This window comes from Musa acuminata, chromosome BXJ1-3, assembly GCF_036884655.1.
Source record: "Musa acuminata AAA Group cultivar baxijiao chromosome BXJ1-3, Cavendish_Baxijiao_AAA, whole genome shotgun sequence".
Lineage (NCBI taxonomy): Eukaryota > Viridiplantae > Streptophyta > Magnoliopsida > Zingiberales > Musaceae > Musa > Musa acuminata.
This window is the reverse complement of record NC_088329.1, coordinates 559,564-577,431: the sequence shown is the minus strand read 5'-3', so window position 1 is coordinate 577,431 and position 17,868 is coordinate 559,564. Positions and strand designations below refer to the sequence as shown.

General features: G+C 41.4%; 3 protein-coding genes across 3 annotated transcripts; 1 reads left to right on the top strand and 2 right to left on the bottom strand.

Moving 5' to 3' along the window:
• Positions 1-885: 885 nt before the first annotated feature.
• Positions 886-8,168, bottom strand: LOC135614594 (translationally-controlled tumor protein homolog). The gene is made up of 5 exons (XM_065112116.1): positions 8,027-8,168; positions 2,156-2,229; positions 1,723-1,848; positions 1,476-1,633; positions 886-1,218 (listed from the first exon to the last, which is right to left on the bottom strand). Exons 1-5 carry the CDS (start codon positions 8,052-8,054, stop codon positions 1,101-1,103), a joined length of 504 nt encoding a protein of 167 aa, XP_064968188.1. The 5' UTR covers positions 8,055-8,168; the 3' UTR covers positions 886-1,100.
• Positions 8,169-11,426: 3,258 nt separating this feature from the next.
• LOC103977268 (large ribosomal subunit protein eL22z) lies at positions 11,427-13,646 on the top strand. Its single transcript, XM_009392733.3, has 2 exons — positions 11,427-11,731; positions 13,292-13,646. The coding sequence occupies exons 1-2, from the start codon at positions 11,481-11,483 to the stop codon at positions 13,434-13,436; spliced, it is 396 nt and encodes a 131-aa protein (XP_009391008.1). The 5' UTR covers positions 11,427-11,480; the 3' UTR covers positions 13,437-13,646.
• A 644-nt stretch (positions 13,647-14,290) lies between these two features.
• Positions 14,291-17,826, bottom strand: LOC135614584 (large ribosomal subunit protein eL19x-like). The gene is made up of 5 exons (XM_065112095.1): positions 17,614-17,826; positions 15,707-15,829; positions 15,327-15,640; positions 14,702-14,745; positions 14,291-14,614 (listed from the first exon to the last, which is right to left on the bottom strand). Exons 1-5 carry the CDS (start codon positions 17,723-17,725, stop codon positions 14,590-14,592), a joined length of 618 nt encoding a protein of 205 aa, XP_064968167.1. The 5' UTR covers positions 17,726-17,826; the 3' UTR covers positions 14,291-14,589.
• Positions 17,827-17,868: the final 42 nt, after the last annotated feature.

The window sequence follows — 17,868 nt, the reverse complement described above, 5'->3', positions numbered from 1 at the left end:
TCTGGGTAAAAGTAACAAAGGATGCAAATTTTAGTTTTATTAGGCTCTTGGTCAGCATACATGTTATCCCAATATGAAACCAGCATGTCTCTTTTGCAGCCAAGGCTGTGGTTCCTTTTTCTTTTGGGCAAAATTGCATATACATTGTGTATGTATGTATATCCCTCCAAAATAAATGATTTTTATTATTCTCTAAATAATATAAGTCAAATTTGCCAGGCAAACATGCTCTTTCAAACTCCGAACTCGCTCTGAGAACGTATTAATTATATGAGTTGGCAATCTATATCATGCATTCAAAGGATTAATGCAATCTTGGGACATATATGAGTTGGCAATTACCTCTAGTCGTCACTTGAAATTGTTGGAGGCTCTGTTAGAACGTAGGTACAGACAGTTTGGGTGATTATGCTTTGATCATATGCTATCGTTGGTTTCATGGCCTCGGGGTCGTCGGTATCTGGAAGTTGCGCTTAGCATCCCTTTGAACCATCTAGCAGATTCACACTCACTCTCAAGGGCATTATTTACTATACCCCTTTCTACTTGGCGTATATCGCAGACTTAACACAGATTGTTATCTTATTAGCTCAAAGGGCATTTAGCATAATGATTATTATGGAGCGCTTTCCTGTTCCGAATCTATTCCAAATCCGACAAACTAACACTAAGACCAAATAAACCATTTGGTAAGATTAGCCATTCTGACCACTTTTTTTTTATCTACTCGTGCAAACACGTGGGTAAGGTCACCGGAAAGCAAGCATATTTAAGACCACACATTTTGACGTCTATGTATGCATGCATGTGGTGAACCTGCATCGTAACAGATACCCAAGTACTCTCATAAACACAAAGCCCAAGTACTCTCATAAACACCAGACGAAAGCAAATTATGTACTCAATTTAATTCAATCCTTCAATGTTCGATGGCCCCTCATAATAATTAATTAATATTTTCTTCTTATGAATCCAATCCTCAGATTAAATGTTACGTCAATTCCAAAATTGAATTTTACATGTTCTACTTAACATCACTTGGATAAAAGATAAATCAAATAAAAAAAACTGTGATATCCAAAGCACATGTACCATCGTCTTTAGCACTTGACCTCCTTCAATCCATAGGCAAAATACAAAAACGTCGGATCAGTGGCGCCATCCTTGTAATACGCAAACACCATGCTGCCATCGTCATGCATACTTTCACCAACAAAACTGCCAAAACATATTATTTGTCAGGAAAAAATTATGACATTATCTGAAAAGCATTAGAGTGAACAATGCTAAGATATAAGCCTAATAATAGTCACAATAAGGGTATCTAAGAAAAGATATATAAAAACTTCTTTTATTGCTTTTCTTGTCTGAAATGGAAAAAAAAAAGGTAAAATTAAATATATATATATATATATATATATATATATATATATATATATATATATATATAGGAAACAAACAAATTTAATCCTTACAACTGTAGATCTTTGAGCTTCGAAAGCAAGAACTTGGTAGCTCCTTCAATATGTTTCTTAAACAACTCTTGCTTCTCTTCATCAAGTTTAGGTGTCAGTAGCTTGATATAGCGCTTCACATAGGTCACAAATTGCTTCTTATCAAAGGATGGTTGTTCCTGTTGACATCAATCGTGAACACACTCATATTTTGTAAACTTCAAGTTAAAACTGAACAGATACCGCATGTCTAGAAAGGAGCACTAGCCTGAAGCCTAAATGTGTCGACTATGTCAACCACTTTAACAGCAGAATCATCGACTCCCTCATCTTCACCGCCTTCAGCAGAAGGGTTTGCTCCGATGTCTACATCGATAGCTCCTTTAACAACCCACTGCCAATCAGTCAATCATAATGAATTGAAAACGTGAGCAGCTGAGATAACAAATTTGTAGACTAGTGCGCACACAACTACTAGTTAGTTCTAAAATGACCCTAGAAATAATTCATTTTGATGTCATGAAGTAGCACTAAAAAAAGCATCAGGAGGAAGGTGGTGTAACAAAAGCAGAGGACATGCATCAATAGCATACTAAAGCTAACATATAATGACAACCATAAGAAACAAGTCTAAATGTTCAAAATATAATATTCTATTAATGATAAAATTACACAACTTAGAAAGAAATGAAAATGCTAACCTTTCCTTGGACTTCCCACAACATCCCATTTTCAATTTCCTTACAATGAAATGAATCGGACAATAGCTCATCAGCTGGATATTAGAAAAAACAAATTTATCAATGAAACAACAGAAACAGCAGTAGTAACCGACTATTGGTGGGTGACAAAGTATCAGACATACATGGCATTGATCAATTATCTCAGAAGATTAAATGAGAACAAAACAAGTGCAGATCCAATTGTGACCAAACTTTAAGACATCATCAGAAACTCTAAAATCACAAGTCCATAAATAAATAAATGGTTTTCTCAAAAAAAAAAATTCAACCAAGTGGGAGTGACATTTAGCTACAGGCTTCGCGAAAAGAAACAAATTCCTAAGCAACAACTTGTACTTCCGTACAACTGATTACAGATAGTAGATAGTACCACAGGAAATGAACAAGGCCACAACTCGCCAAAATTTGTCTTTTTGTGGCATCTAATCTCTAATTAATAAAAAATGTAATACAAATGACCCAGACACGTAATTTATACCATATGTGGGCATGCAGACACCACATCATCACCCCGCCCAAATCATCACCACATCATTGCCAACTCAACACCCAATCTAACGTCACCCACTCAAACGTCAGTTTGACACATTTGGCCACACGATCTATCATGGACAAAATTCTAAACAGAATGTTCGATGTAATGCTTATGTGTGTCCGTGTCTTTTGGTTTGTTCATGCTTTGCACAGCATGTAGAGGGACGGTCGAATGGTTAACTTCCCAATTTTGGTTGGGTTTGGTGATCGTTTTAGGCTTGTAAATAAAGGTTGTGTCATGTGGACACTTGTGAGAGATGTTTGATCTACAGTGGACCATTTTGGATCCTTTGTTGTGCGACCGTTCAGAGCTTGTAAAGACTTTGTAATTTGCATTGGCTATGAAGTGTTTTCTGAAATGTTTGCTTGTGGATCCCGAGTGAGACGCTTTCTCTAACCCGTTTTCTCTTTTGTAGGTCCTAAGGGACCATGGGAGGTTTCGGAGAGGCTGACCTTTACGAACGGACACGCAAGGGTGCCGCACGACTTAGGTAAAACCAGCTAAGTCCGTGACAGGTCGACACATTTCAATCGACACACAAGCACTATGGTCCAACACCCAAACATTTCAATTGAATCCCAAAAACCAAGTAATGCCCGACAACGACTCTATAAAACCATCTTATAGAATAACTCCCCACTAAATGTCGACAGTTACCAAAAACATCTATTAAAAGGTCAACACATTGGCTCAGTCAAATATCTGATTCTTCTCAATATAACACTAATGGCCTCGCATTTCTAACTTAAGCATCAGAACCTTTATCTAGCACATCCCCAACCTAGTTTTGCAAGATGTCTAGCCGAATCCACGTGCGATCCTAACAACGATCTTACGACTTAATCAATTTGATGCCTCCAAGACTTGTACAAATACGTTGGACAACCAAAGACTCCCTAAATAGTTTGGCTCTAGAACAATTGTAAATGTCATAAGAAAACTGAGTTGCTACACAATGGGAACATAGTTGAAGGCAATGCACCTCCAACCCGCAGCTCGATGTTCGATAAGAACTACATGAAAGGGACCAAAGGTTGATTTACTCTCGAATGTTTAGAAGCAACTACATGAAAGGGACCAAAATATCAAGGATTTGAGGTGAGAAATTAAATGAGGGAAGGAGGTCAAGAAGGTTAATTTTCACACATGATGCCCTTTCACCCGACAAATTCAAGAACATGTCCCCAAAGGTTCCTGACTCCCCAGTTTGGAAACCTTCCAAGGGCAACTCAAACCCAACCGAGCACATCGCGACATTCATAGCACAGATACTGCTATACTTGACGCCATGATGCATCAATCCTTCTTAACTCTTTAAGGGGATGTAGTGGAGTGGATTGGTACCCTAGTCTTCTTCTAACTTCAGTCAACCTCACCGAACGCAAAGTAATGAAACGGACAACAACCTCATTACTAGCAATTTGCCAAGACGAAGATGAGTTCTTATCTTGCTACCTTAGCAAGGTCGACAACAATGCAAGGCAGGATAGTGTCCTACCCCAACCCTTTGGTCCTTATTCAAGCATTCATCAAGAACCTTCACCTCTCCAACTTTTTTTGGTTAGTCACCATAGGGCCATCGACCACCTATCTGAAACTATTGTAGAGGGTGAACCATATCACCATTGAATCCCTTAATGTCAAAGAAAAGAAAGGCGAAAGGCAAAAAGCAACACAAGGAGAATCGACCCTCTCAGTCCTAAACTGATAAAACTTAGAGGGAAGGGTCCTCTCGAAAGGATCGAATATACCTAAGGAGAGATTATAATCTCAACACCTCTCAAACTGAGGTGTTATCATGGAGAAAGGATTACTCCGAGATCCTCAATCAATGAGGTCTTAAATTACCCAAGAGATAAAATGAAATCTTATTAGTTCAATTGAGACCATGGCCAAAGACAACTTTGACCTCAATGCTCAAAGCAAGAGATCATCCTCCTTGAGTAGTTTAACACCCGAGGAGGAACTGCTCAAGCGTGGCCACCTCGAACGATATCTTACAGAGGAAGGTCGTCCTCCAACCCGACAGTCTGATCAAGCAGGGCATTGATATGATCAGGCCAACTTTGAGAGGCACTAGCTCAACCGCCTAAAAGTCCTATGCTAGAAGCACATCTACCAAAATACAAGCTAAATATGGATCAAAAAATCATATTCAAAGAAGAAGAGATTATGCGTTTGAACCATTCTCTACAATGACATATATTAGAAGAACGAGCAAAGCAACAATAACCTATCACCATATCCTCCGCTTTGATCGAATTCACCCCTCATCATGTTGGATTAATATGTAACCTTCGGGTCAAGCTCTTGCTCGAATATAAAATAAAAATTCCTGGTGCTAGATGTGGATGTCTTTTTTTGGCTTACAACTCCATCGTGGGCAAACCCACACTAAACTGACATTGTTGTGGTATCAATATACTACATGACCCTGATGCTGCCAACTAGTGGTGGAGTTAGGGTACTCGAAAGCAATCCGTAAGAGTCGAGGCAATGTTAAGCTATCTATCACTTAAAAGGGTCACCCTATCAGTCTCACAACTTGGACCCTAAAAGCATCAACACAATGATCTCTGCATCCGGAGGCAGGAGAACCTTTAACTAACGTTTCTCTCAACATAGCTCGCTCGGACTGAAGCAAAAAAGAGATGTCTAGTGCTCAGCAACATCCTTCAGCACAATACAAAAATGTTCACTTGGCTGTCGAGTGATTGACCTCAGCAAGATTCACTAGAAGTCTCTACTTTAAGCGTTGAGGCAAGTTGGACGGATGATATCATCAAATGACCTGATGATAATTAGTTATGGAGCTTGTCCCAATCAATGGCCTTCAGCTATAAAAGTCTTCTATGATAAAATACCATTACTTTTATCAAAATCACACCCATCTAAGCAACAAATTTATAGTGATTAGAAACCCTTCATATTCTTTCTCTTGTGTTCATGATCCACACATGTGAAAGGAACAAGCCATTCAAATTTCAGGTAAACAGTGGCTTCATCATTGAACTGAGACCAGCGGAATCAAGTTGGAATCACTATTTCGTGTTTATATGTTTACATCAAGTCAAGCAACAAAATCAGATTTTAGAATGGAGAACACTGGTTGTTTAAAAAAAAAGAGTAAACTGGTTTGAAAAATAAATAGGATTAATTTTTGTCACTAGTAAACATTTGACAGTTGTCAATTGGAAACACACCTAGGACAAATTCAGATCCCTCGATTGAGGATTTAAGTCAACCAATAGTAGGAAAACTATATTTGATTATTTTGAGAATTTATTAGCGAATCTCCAACTCCCAATACTCAAAATCCTCAAGCCAAGCACAATGATTTTACAACTGATTTCTGATCTCATGAAGTCAAGATCCAAAACCAATCCAAGATGGAGAGGAAGATACTTCCTGGGTCCAACATGATAATATCCTCACCTTCTCCCAAATATGTGATAATTGAAGAAAGTCATGACAGAGATCAATAGTACCAAAAAGCACAATCCAATCCACAATGACAATGCTTAGAGATTGAACCCAAATATAATTTAACATTACAGAAAATACTTATCATCTGTCTTTCCTGTCTGCTGGAGCACTAACAGACATAAATTGTTGTTCTTATATAGAAAGAACATACATGTGATCAAACACATTGGTAACAGCATGTGCTCCAAAGAATCTCCCACCCAACTCATTCAAGTGTTCTCCGGGAACCTCTACAATAGATGGAACATATTTAACTACAGCAATAAGTGATAGTCACAATGGTGAAAAGAAGAGGTTATCTGGAAATATTCTGAAGTCCAAGACCAGTATCAACAGAATTCTAATTTTGATAAATCAGAATCATTTTCTAAACCATGACACAAACCATTTTCCCATCCACACTCAAAAACAACTTCAGTGCTCCATAAGTTGATCAAACAATAATTATGGCCAAAGCCCGATCTCCTTTGGGTCTAATTGAAGAAATGTGTACCAGCCTTACGTGATCAAAGATCTGCAGTGCTCAGATCACAATGCAACCACAGACAGATAAAAGAAATAGAAAATAATTTACAAAAAAATATATCACAAGAAAATAAGCAAAACAAACCAAAACATGCACATCGACTCTGGATACAGATTCTCAAAGAATTCAAACAAAGACATCTATTTCCTACCATATACCATGTACATCAACAGCTTGATCTTGAAGATAATTCACCACAATCAACACTTGCAAAAACAAAATTTTGTAAATATACTAACACAAAAGGTCTAGCATGATGATATCCTCCCTTTTTTCCAAAAAAAAAATGTTGTAATAGAAGAAAGGCATGACAAAAATTGAAGTACCAAAAAGCACATATGAGCATATCGATGACATGGCTTAGAGATTCAACCCAAGAAAGAATTATCATGACAGCCAATGCTTACAATTATATGTTTGCTGGAGCATTAACAGACATTAATTCGAGTCCTCATAGCTAACTGCATGTGCACAAACACATGGGTAATAAAATAAGGTTCAAGCAACCTCCCAACTTGTTCCAGTGTTTCACAGGAGCCTCTATAATAGATGGAAAATACATAACCGACAGCAATAAGGGATAAGTTTCAATGAGCGAATAGTAAAAGGTTCTCTGGATATATTTTGTAGTCCGAGATCAGTATCCACAGAATTCTAATTTTGATATATCGGAATCACTTTGTAACTCATGACACAAACTATTCTCCCATCCACTTAAGAACTTCATAAGTTGTTCATTATGGACAAGGCGAGCTCTCCTTTGGGGTCTAATGGAAGAAGTGTGTACCACTGACTCATGCGATCAAAGATCCTCAGTGCGTGGATCACAACAATTATCTAAAGTTAAATCCAAAATGCAACCACAAAAAGAAAAAAAAAATAGAAAAACGATTACATAAAAGTGTACAACACAAGAAAATGAGCAAAACTAACCAAAAGATGCATACCGAGTCTGAATACAGATTCTGAAAGAATTCAAACAAAGAAGTCTATTTCCTGCCATATACCACATACATTAACGGCCTAATCTTGAAGATAATTCACCCCAATAAGCATTTACATGAACAAAATTGCATAAAAATGACACAGAAGATGCGGCAATCAAGCTTCCCAACGCCAATTAATTAAAATCAGAACAAAGTAAAAAAGGGAAGAAGACCAATTTCATACGACAACTTAATTTATTGTACTATGATTTCCAAGATGCAAAAATTCCGTTAAATCTCCGGATTGAATTTCATACGACAAAATGCTTACGATCGAAGACATCCTTACGCATTACCTGTCAGCAGATCCTGGTAGACCAACATCCTTCCGCCTATAAATAAGATCACGCTAACCCTAGCGTCTCGAAAAGAGGGCGGCGAGAGGAGGAGGAGAAGGGAGGCCGAAGCCGTCCGGGAGAAAGGCTACTTATAGCCGAGGAATTGGGCGACTTCGACGGTGCGGTGTTAGATCCGAATTCGACAAAGATCCGCTTTTGAAGCGCCCGATCCGAAACGAGGAACGACTCGGCATGCTTGTTCCGGATGGGTATCGGATTCCCACAGCGAATCCGACAGCGGTATGTCTGTCTCCGGAGAAACTGCAATTCCTTATTATCGTGCTTGCTATTTATTAATTTTGCTTTGCTTATATTTCACATTACCAAAATGTTCTCTAACTCCTACAAAACTACAACATTGCTTTGCCTTAATGTGTATCTTTACTTCATTCATCTCATGCTTATTTTTAAATTTTTTTTTAATATTTTTTAGTTATTTTTTTAATCATAAAATAACTAAATATAATAATCATATAGATAATTCATCTACATACCTCATCTTTCTGAGTCATTAAAGCATAATTCCATAGTTGTTCCCGGTGATTTAAAAAGCGCTAGGCACCAAAAGGCGCCAAGGTCCAAAAACGCCCGAGGCGCTAGGCGCTCGCCTGAAGCGAGGCGCTAAAATATAAAAATATAATTAATAAATATAATTATTTTAAAATTTAAATAAAAATATAAAAATATATAATATAATTAATAAATATAATCACATTAACAGTATAAACCTGCTGACGGAGAAACGAGGAAGCAGCGGCGGCGAGCGGTGGCAGCAACAGCGGCGAGCGGCGGCAGTGGCAGCAGCGGCAGCGGGAAAGGGAGCGGAAGGCGCGAGCAGCGGGAGGCCTCGAGGGAGGTGCGAGCAGCGGGAAGGCTCGCGGGAGGGCTCGCAGGAGGTGAGAGGGCTCGCGGGAGGCGCGAGCAGCGGGAAGGCTCGCGGGAGGGCTCGCAGGAGGCGCGAGCAGCGAGAGGGCTCGCGGGAGGCGCGAGCAGCGACAGCGGCAGTGGGAGCAGCGGCAGCGAGCGACGAGATCGCGATCGGGATCGGGATCGGGATCGGGATCGAGAGCGGCAGCGGCAACAGGTTAGTGTTGGGTTAGGGTTAGGGTTAGGGTTGGGGTTATATCGGTTTAGTTGGTTCGATTGAACCAACTAACAACCGAACCAGGACCGAACCAGACCTAAAATTCTGGTTCGGTCGTCTTGGTTTACCCAGGCGCTCGCCCGAAGCGCCCAGAGCCTGGGCTCGGGCGAGCGCCCAGGCGGCGCTTGTTTGAAGCGCGCCGCCTGGGACATTAGCGAGGCGCTCGGGCCTCTCCTCGCCTCGCCCGAGCGCCTAGGCGAGCGCCCGAGCGCCTTTTGCAATCACTGGTTGTTCCCAGTGATTTAAAAAGTGCTAGGCGCCAAGGTCCAAAAACGCCCAAGGCGCTAGGCGCTCGCCCAGGCGCTCGCCCAAGCGCTCGCCCGAGCGAAGTGAGGCGCTAAAATATAAAAATATAAAATATAATTAATAAATATAATTATTTAATAATTTAAATAAAAAATAAAAATATATAATATAATTAATAAAATATAATCACATTAACAGTATAAACCTGTTGACGGAGAAACGAGGAAGCAGCGGCGGCGAGCGGTGGCAGCAACAGCAGCGAGCGGCGGCAGCGGCAGCGGTAAAGGGAGCGGAAGGCGCGAGCAACGGGAGGCCTCGAGGGAGGTGCGAGCAGCGGGAAGGCTCGCGGGAGGGCTCGCAGGAGGCGCGAGCAGCGAGAGGGCTCGCGGGAGGCGCGAGCAGCGACAGCGGTGAGCAGCGGCAGTGGGAGCAGCGGCAGCGAGCGACGAGATCGCGATCGGGATCGGGATCGGGATCGGGATCGGGATCGAGAGCGGCAGCGGTAACAAGTTAGTGTTGGGTTAGGGTTAGGGTTAGGGTTGGGGTTATATCGGTTTAGTTGGTTCGATTGAACCAACTAACAACCGAACCAGGACCGAACCAGACCTAAAATTCTGATTCGGTCGCCTTGGTTTACCCAAGCGCTCGCCCGAAGCGCCCAGAGCCTGGGCTCGGGCGAGCGCCCAGAGCCTGGGCTCGGGCGAGTGCCCAGGCGACGCCTGTTTGAAGCGCGCCGCCTGGGACATTAGCGAGGCGCTCGGGCCTCTCCTCGCCTCGCCCGAGCGCCTTTTGCAATCACTGGTTGTTCCCAGTGATTTAAAAAGCGCTAGGCGCCAAGGTCCAAAAACGCCCGAGGCGCTAGGCGCTCGCCCAAGCGCTCGCCCGAGCGAAGCGAGGCGTTAAAATATAAAAATATAAAATATAATTAATAAATATAATTATTTAATAATTTAAATAAAAAATATAAAAATATAAAATATAATTAAATAAATATAATCACATTAACAGTATAAACCTATTGACGGAGAAACGAGGAAGCAGCGGCGGCGAGCGGTGGCAGCAGCAGCGGCGAGCGGCGGCAACGGCAGCGGTAAAGGGAGCGGAAGGCGCGAGCAGCGGGAGGCCTCGAGGGAGGTGCGAGCAGCGGGAAGGCTCGCGGGAGGGCTCGCAGGAGGCGAGAGGGCTCGCGGGAGGCGCGAGCAGCGGGAGGGCTCGCGGGAGGCGTGAGCAGCGGGAAGGCTCGCGGGAGGGCTCGCAGGAGGCGCGAGCAGCGAGAGGGCTCGCGGGAGGCGCGAGCAGCGACAGCGGTGAGCAGCGATAGTGGGAGCAGCGCCAGCGAGCGACGAGATCGCGATCGGGATCGGGATCGGGATCGAGAGCGGCAGCGGCAACAGGTTAGTGTTGGGTTAGGGTTAGGGTTAGGGTTGGGGTTATATCGGTTTAGTTGGTTCGATTGAACCAATTAACAACCGAACCAGACCTAAAATTCTGGTTCGGTCGCCTTGGTTTACCCAGGCGCTCGCCCGAAGCGCCCAGGCGGCGCCTGTTTGAAGCGCGCCGCCTGGGACATTAGCGAGGCGCTCGGGCCTCTCCTCGCCTCGCCCGAGCGCCTAGGCGAGCGCCCGAGCGCCTTTTGCAATGACTGACTTGTTCCTTTGTCTCAAAAGATAAATATTTGATCTTCTCAAATGATGCTAAGATTTTATATATTAAATCATAATTAAAAATTTTATAAAGAAATTGTAATCCATTTTTTAACTAATAATATCCAAAAAATCCGATGAACTTATAACTATTTTTTAAATTTCAATCATAAAATGCTTCGTAGGGTACCCTCTAACATAAATAGGGTACCAACATAATTGCAAGCGTAGCCCATTAAGTTTGTTTCCACCGCGGGACATCTTAACAGGCCAGGGCTACGAGCCGCGTGTCCCTCACATAAATAGGGACCTAATGTGAGATCGGCCGCTCCGAAACCCTAACGTCAAGAGGAGCGGCGGCTTTGCTTCGACAGAGAGGATGAGTCGTCGGGGCAGCGGAGGGACGGCGGCGGCTACCGCGAAGGGCGGGAAGAAGAAAGGTTCGACCTTTGTCATCGACTGCGCGAAGCCGGTGGAGGACAAGATCATGGACATCGCCTCGCTGGAGAAGTTTCTCCAAGAGCGGATTAAGGTGGCCGGCGGCAAGGCCGGCGCCCTCGGCGACGCCGTCACCGTCACCCGAGACAAGAGCAAGATCACCGTCACCTCCGAGGGTCCTTTCTCCAAGAGGTAATCCCGGTGTCTCATCTCCGTCGGATCGCTTGGATTCCCTTTGCTTTGCCCTTGTTGGTTTTCTAGATCAAGGATTATGGTACTTCCCTGATGGTTTGATCGGCTTAGAGAAGTACCGTAAGGAGCGCCAAAGTGAGAAACTGCTTTTCAACAGTTGGTGGTGAACCACTTCTCACAAGTTTGATGTTTTCTGTTGGGTGCGAATTTTATGTGGTGTTGGTCATTTAACAGGGCATTTTTGTTAAGAAAGCTCGTCTCTTGGATTGAAACGATGCTTAAAAAAAGATAATAGTCTCAGATTAAGGTCTAGCAATTTTTTTCTTGTTTATTAAGATCAATGGGGGCTAAAAAATTCTTACCAGCTCTCAGAGAAGTTGAATTAAATTTGGCAGCTGTAACCTGCCATTTCATTTTTGTGGCGGGGAAATTTGAGACTGATGATACAAGAGTAATTCATAATGATACAATGCATTTATCTATTTGTATATATTAAATATGATACAAGAGTCATTTACAATGATGACCAACACATAGGTAAATGCTACCCATATGTTGAATGTGTTTACGTTCTTATTCTCCTTTTTTTTTTTTTTGCTTTTAGGTTTATCTGAATGTTGCTTTGTTTCCATTCCAAGAGCTGTGATTTTTGTTTCAAATAAAAGGCTTATTGATTCTTTTGTTGTCCATAATATCTTTAATTACAATTAGCAATGGTAAATATGTTCTGTGAAGTGATAAGACTGTTATCTTGCTATATGAAAATTGAAATTATTATCTTGATGATTTGCAGCGACTTGTGGTATGTGCCAATCGGTTATATGTGTATTCATCTAGTTTTGATGACATGCCTTCATGTTTACTATGGTGGTAATTAACATGACTTGTTGAATTCTTCAAGCTGAAAGAAAATTGATTAATGGCCTTAATGAACTCAATTTGATACTACCTCAACAGCAGAACTTTAACTAGCGAACTGTTTCTAAGAAGCAACTGCCTAACATCTGAGAACTATTAAGAATTTTCTTATTCATTCTGCTTTAACATCCGCTAACATGACTAACGGTATTGGGTAGAGGAGAAACCTTTTTCTCGAGGCAACCATCTACCTGTCTTAGCCCCAATCGGGTTCGGGTCTGAACTCAGAATACAAACTTGAACCTTTTATGTTAGACATCCCAGATTGGTTCCATTTCGAAGTCTTTATTTTTGGTTCTCAGATGACTTTCAGTAATTTGCTGACTGAAATGAATTTCTTCATTTGTATTCAGTGTCGAAGAATCTGAGATGTCATCGCAAGATGTCCAGCCTTTTTGAATCTCTCTGAATGTTCGATTTTGTGACCCTATCATGCTGGTAGAGGTTGATACCTTTGTTGCGACTGTTTCTTTTGCATCTATTTTACTGCAATATGTTGCCGCTACTGATGTTGGGGCACATTTGTAACTAATAATCTTGGTTTGGTAGTCTGGTAACTATGGCCCATTGCGTATGGCAGTGTACAATTATCTGTTATTCTTTTCTACAAGATCATTTGGCTTAAATTCTATATTTTAACAGGTACTTAAAGTACCTGACAAAGAAGTATCTGAAGAAACATAATGTACGGGATTGGCTTCGAGTCATTGCTTCTAACAAAGACCGCAGCATCTATGAGCTGCGGTACTTCAACATTGCAGAGAACGAGGGTGAAGAGGAAGATTGACTGATGTGCATTCTGGTCTATCTTGCTTAGTGGGTTAATTTTCAAAATTCAGAAGGTTCATTTTGTTTCTCATTTATGTCCAAACTCTTATCTATACATTTTTGACTTCAGAGGACTGCATTTCTAGTGTCTGTTTAATGGTAATTCGGTTAAAAGTTGCGAGTTGCACATTTCTCGCAATGCCAATCTGATGATGGCTCTTCTGCGATAGACCTTTTGGTGTGTTAGCTCAATCATCTTGGTGTCTATGTTATCGAAGCAAGTTTAACAGCCGAAGAATGGCATACCATTATGAAATGTTATGTAGATGCCTTGGCGTGATGTGTTATGCAGCTGCTGACTTGGGCACACCCATGTAGATGCAGGTGTCTATGTTTTGATTCAACAATTTTTTGTGCTATCTAACTAGGGCACACCCATTAGCTGTTACCAGCGATTGGGTTACACGATCTCTAAAATTTCTCGGAACTTAACTGTTGATAGGAAAATGAGACATCAAGAATATAGGTGTTGGGAGGTTTGTGGTTTCGTGACATTTGTTTGACCTTTGTAGGTCGGCATACAAAGTAGATCGTAGTATAAAAGAGAGGATAACTCCAGACGATTGACTTTATCAACCCTGCGTAGGTCGTTTATCTAAGGAGACTGGCTAATAACACTCGGGACATTTTTGCCATTCAGTTCAGTGGCTTGACGAGTAGACCAAATCTTGACAAGAGTTCACCAAAACCAGAGGCAGACAATTCTTACCGAATCAGGCATTGTTTTTCTACCAATCTACAACAATTTCATTCATTCTATAAAGCAGGGAATTGGTGGTTAACATGATCAAAATTTCACCAATAATACGTATGTGCAAATCTAAAAATCATTGGCTAACTTCATAGACAATCATGTGAGGAGGGGAGGCAGGAAATACCACACAAGATAACAGTTACCATGGTAAGATTAAGTGACAAAAAAAGAATTACTTTAAACTAGAGCACATGGTTATCCAACTCCAAAACAAAACAAGGATTTTGAAATGAACCAAAAATAAGTGAAACGAAAGCTTCTTGGGCTTTTCTGCGGCGTGCATAGTTTTGAAAGCAGAACAGAAGGGAGGGAGGAACCATTAGCAGCTTGTACCTATTCCGTAACTAAAGCTTTTCCATTACTTCTTTGCTTTCTTAGGGGCTCTGCATGATAAATGTAATTACCATCAGGTTCAGGAGCATATAAGCCCAAGAGAGCTTTAAATAAAATTGCATAGAAGGATCCCTTACTCTGCTATAGCAGCAGGTGTGGCAACTATGCGGTCTCCAGGCCCCTGTTTGCATACAGAACCAACAGAACGAAGGAATTATAAGAACATGTTACACTACATATTTATTTATTACCAATGCATTAGAGAAACAACAGCAGAAACCTCTAAAATGCGTAATGATAAAAAAAATTGGACGTAACAGTGAACCAAATTACTGGTTGCCCCCTCACAAACTAATAAGTAACAAGTTCTTGAAAAGGATCAAATTTTCAGAAAATTTAACCATAGAAACCAAAGAAACAAAAAAGTTTCATCATATGAAATTTTCCTTTGAAATAATCATTTACAGCTTATATAATCGAACGAATAAATATTTCTATAATTTTGACAAAACCAAATAGAGGAAAACAGATACACCACTAAGTCCCTACAAAGTTGAATTTAGTTAAGTTAACCTCAAAGATGCATAGAAAGAAGAGCAACAGTCTGGATTAAGTAGGATACCCCCAAAATTTAGCTCATTTAGAATTTGAAACCATCAAAGAAACATAAGTGAGAGGACAAGCATAGTAAGCAAGAACAACTCTAATAAGTTGCATGTGATATGATAAGCAAAGGAACACACAAGAAAAACTTGATCATACCTGAGCTAGGCGTTCCTCTCTCCTTGCAAGTTTCCTTTCTCTGCTAGCCTTGCTCTTGGCTCGTTTAGCTTCAAACTGATCAGATAAGGTCTTCTCTCTTGCCCTTTCCGCTTTGGATTTATGAATACTTTCCATCAGCACCCTCTTGTTCTTGAAAACATTACCTTTCACCTTCATGTACATGTCATGGTACATGTGCTTGTCAATCTTCTTTGACTCGCGGTACTTCCGCAGCAGCCGTCTGAGAACTCGCATCCTACGCATCCAAAGTACCTTGGTTGGGAGCCTAGCTTCTCTTGTGCCCCTGCGCTTCCCTATAAAATGAGAAAGATCCATAAAAAGAAAGTCAAATCAAGATGGACTAGAATAAACATTGATACCGTATCCAGAATGACGCCCTTTTCTCTTTGCCTCCAGTGCCCTCCTTGCACGAGACCGTGAGTGAATCTTGGTGGGCTTCCTGATAATAAAACCATTCTTGACAAGCTTTCTAATGTTTTGGCCTGCAATGCAAAACCATCATAATCCATTATCAGTGACCATGACTTGTTTGGATCATTTTTTTATGTGCAACAGTCGATACAATGAAATGCATAAGCATAAGGACGTTAGAGCACCAACCTTATTTCTCTGCACTCTAATACTGATTTTAGGGCAGGGAGAAAAGGCAGTAACAGAGGCACGACAAGAATGGCAATGGCTATTATCCAATTTAATAGTCTTCCCTGTTTCTGTGATAGCACATACATTCTGTTCTACCGTCTACAAAACACTAACTCCCCATCCCCCATTTGGTCTGTTCTCTTGCCAGTTGTTTTTCACATCCCTAACCTTTTGTTGTCATATTCTCCTCAGTCAACCAAAATGTGTGTTACAATGTAAGTAGATAAGGATCAAGTCATATCGACACAATGAATATGTTGATTTATTTGTCTTTGTTGATTTTGGCTGATATCCTATTTCCAACAACTAATATAAAGAGCAGGCTCTGCCGGGTGTAGTAGTCCACCGCACAATATTCTACAAGGACCCAAGTTCATCTAAAAATAATAGTTACGGGACAGAAATCTAGTCAGCTAACGGTTCCTGAATAAGACGAATTACAACAAGGTTAGTCTCCGGTGGAGGATCTGTTCAATGTCAGTTATTTTGAGATGAAATAGTTTTTCCAACCAAAAGCCTGAATCCTCTTCTCTTTCTCTTTCCTTTGTTCTCCAAGTACTATCAAATCCCTATATGGATAATCTTAGTACCCAATAAACAGATTTGTTCAAATGTTACGGGTCTTTTATGATAAAAGATCTTTGACCAAGGGCCTTAACCCTCTTCCGTGTCTGGGTTCGTTGTTCTCCAAGAACTATCAAGTTCCTCGTGTCAGTCTCTCACTATCTGTTCTTGGTCCACCATACTAATGAAATCACAGCAAAGGCACATCAAATCATCTTTCGGATTCATCGAAGAGTATCAAACACCCAAGATGTTTGGTTCTTAAAGAGTTCGTCACAGCTATTGCCGACTAACTTTTCCTAAAGCTGCCAGCAAAAAAATGTTTTGAAAATGGAGTTGGAACTGGTAAACAAGTAACACTGGATTCGATGACCAAAATCAACTGCATCTGTAGCAACTCATAGCAGCACCACGAAGAAAGACTAAAGATCACATTTCTGGGGCTTGCATGTATCCAACACAAATCATGTGAAGCTAAGACATCTGACAAGATTGAGACGTCAAGGAAAAAAAAAGAAAGGAACATGAATGGAAGGATAAAAATCAAGAACCCTACCTATGGAGATTAGTTTCATCAATAACATCTAGTGGTATCATCAAACAACAAGCGTCCATGCATGCCCCATGATCCTAATACGCAAAAATCAAGAATTCCAACTTTGACTATTACGTCAGCACGCAAAGCAAATTAAATTCGATTATTCTTCCTAAACAGCGCATTTCAAGTTGCAACTTGATGACTTAGCTAAAGCAGACTTCCAACGAGCACTTGCAGATGACAAATCAATGGTTTTCACGAAAGACAATGAAAATTAAGATAATATTCAGCAAGTGACGACAACGATAATAAATCGCCGACAAAAATTCATATGTTTCAGGAAAAATGTTACTTCATAATTATCAATTCGTAACAAGGACAAGGTCAAGATCCTCTCCGATTAGAATCCCGAAGCTCATCTCGGATCCAAATAACGAGAAGAATTGAGCAGATGACAAGATCGAATCGGAGACTAGCGAGGTAGAGTGGCGGCCACAAGGCGGGAGGAGGAGAGCTTCTTACGGGAGTTGGCCATGGAGATATCGTTGACCTCATTGGGGTCGAGCCACACTTTCCCCCTGCCGCACTTGAGGACGCTCGCGGCGAGCCGCTTCTGGAGCTTCAGCGACACCATCTCCTTCGCCTCTCTTCTCCTTGGGCTTGTGGTGGGCTGCGTCGCGAGTGCAAGGGATAAGGAGGTGAAGAAACGAGGCGGCGGATGCAAAATGCGTAAATGCAAGTCTGTCCCCCATCTAGGGTTTCTCGAGGGCAAAATCG

Bases quoted from the DNA above. Each gene is read 5' to 3' on its own strand.
- LOC135614594 (XM_065112116.1), bottom strand. From the start codon at position 8,054: ATGTTGGTCTACCAGGATCTGCTGACAG. The intron at 2,230-8,026 runs GTAATGCGTAAG...TCTAATATCCAG, and splicing joins CTACCAGGATCTGCTGACAG to CTGATGAGCTATTGTCCGAT. The intron at 1,849-2,155 runs GTTAGCATTTTC...ACTGATTGGCAG, and splicing joins TGTGGGAAGTCCAAGGAAAG to TGGGTTGTTAAAGGAGCTAT.
- LOC135614584 (XM_065112095.1), bottom strand. From the start codon at position 17,725: ATGGTGTCGCTGAAGCTCCAGAAGCGGCTCGCCGCGAGCGTCCTCAAG. The intron at 15,830-17,613 runs GTAAGAAGCTCT...TTTGCATTGCAG, and splicing joins TATCTCCATGGCCAACTCCC to GCCAAAACATTAGAAAGCTT. The intron at 14,615-14,701 runs GTAAGGGATCCT...TTTATCATGCAG, and splicing joins ACACCTGCTGCTATAGCAGA to AGCCCCTAAGAAAGCAAAGA.
- LOC103977268 (XM_009392733.3), top strand. From the start codon at position 11,481: ATGAGTCGTCGGGGCAGCGGAGGGACGGCGGCGGCTACCGCGAAGGGC. The intron at 11,732-13,291 runs GTAATCCCGGTG...ATATTTTAACAG, and splicing joins GAGGGTCCTTTCTCCAAGAG to GTACTTAAAGTACCTGACAA.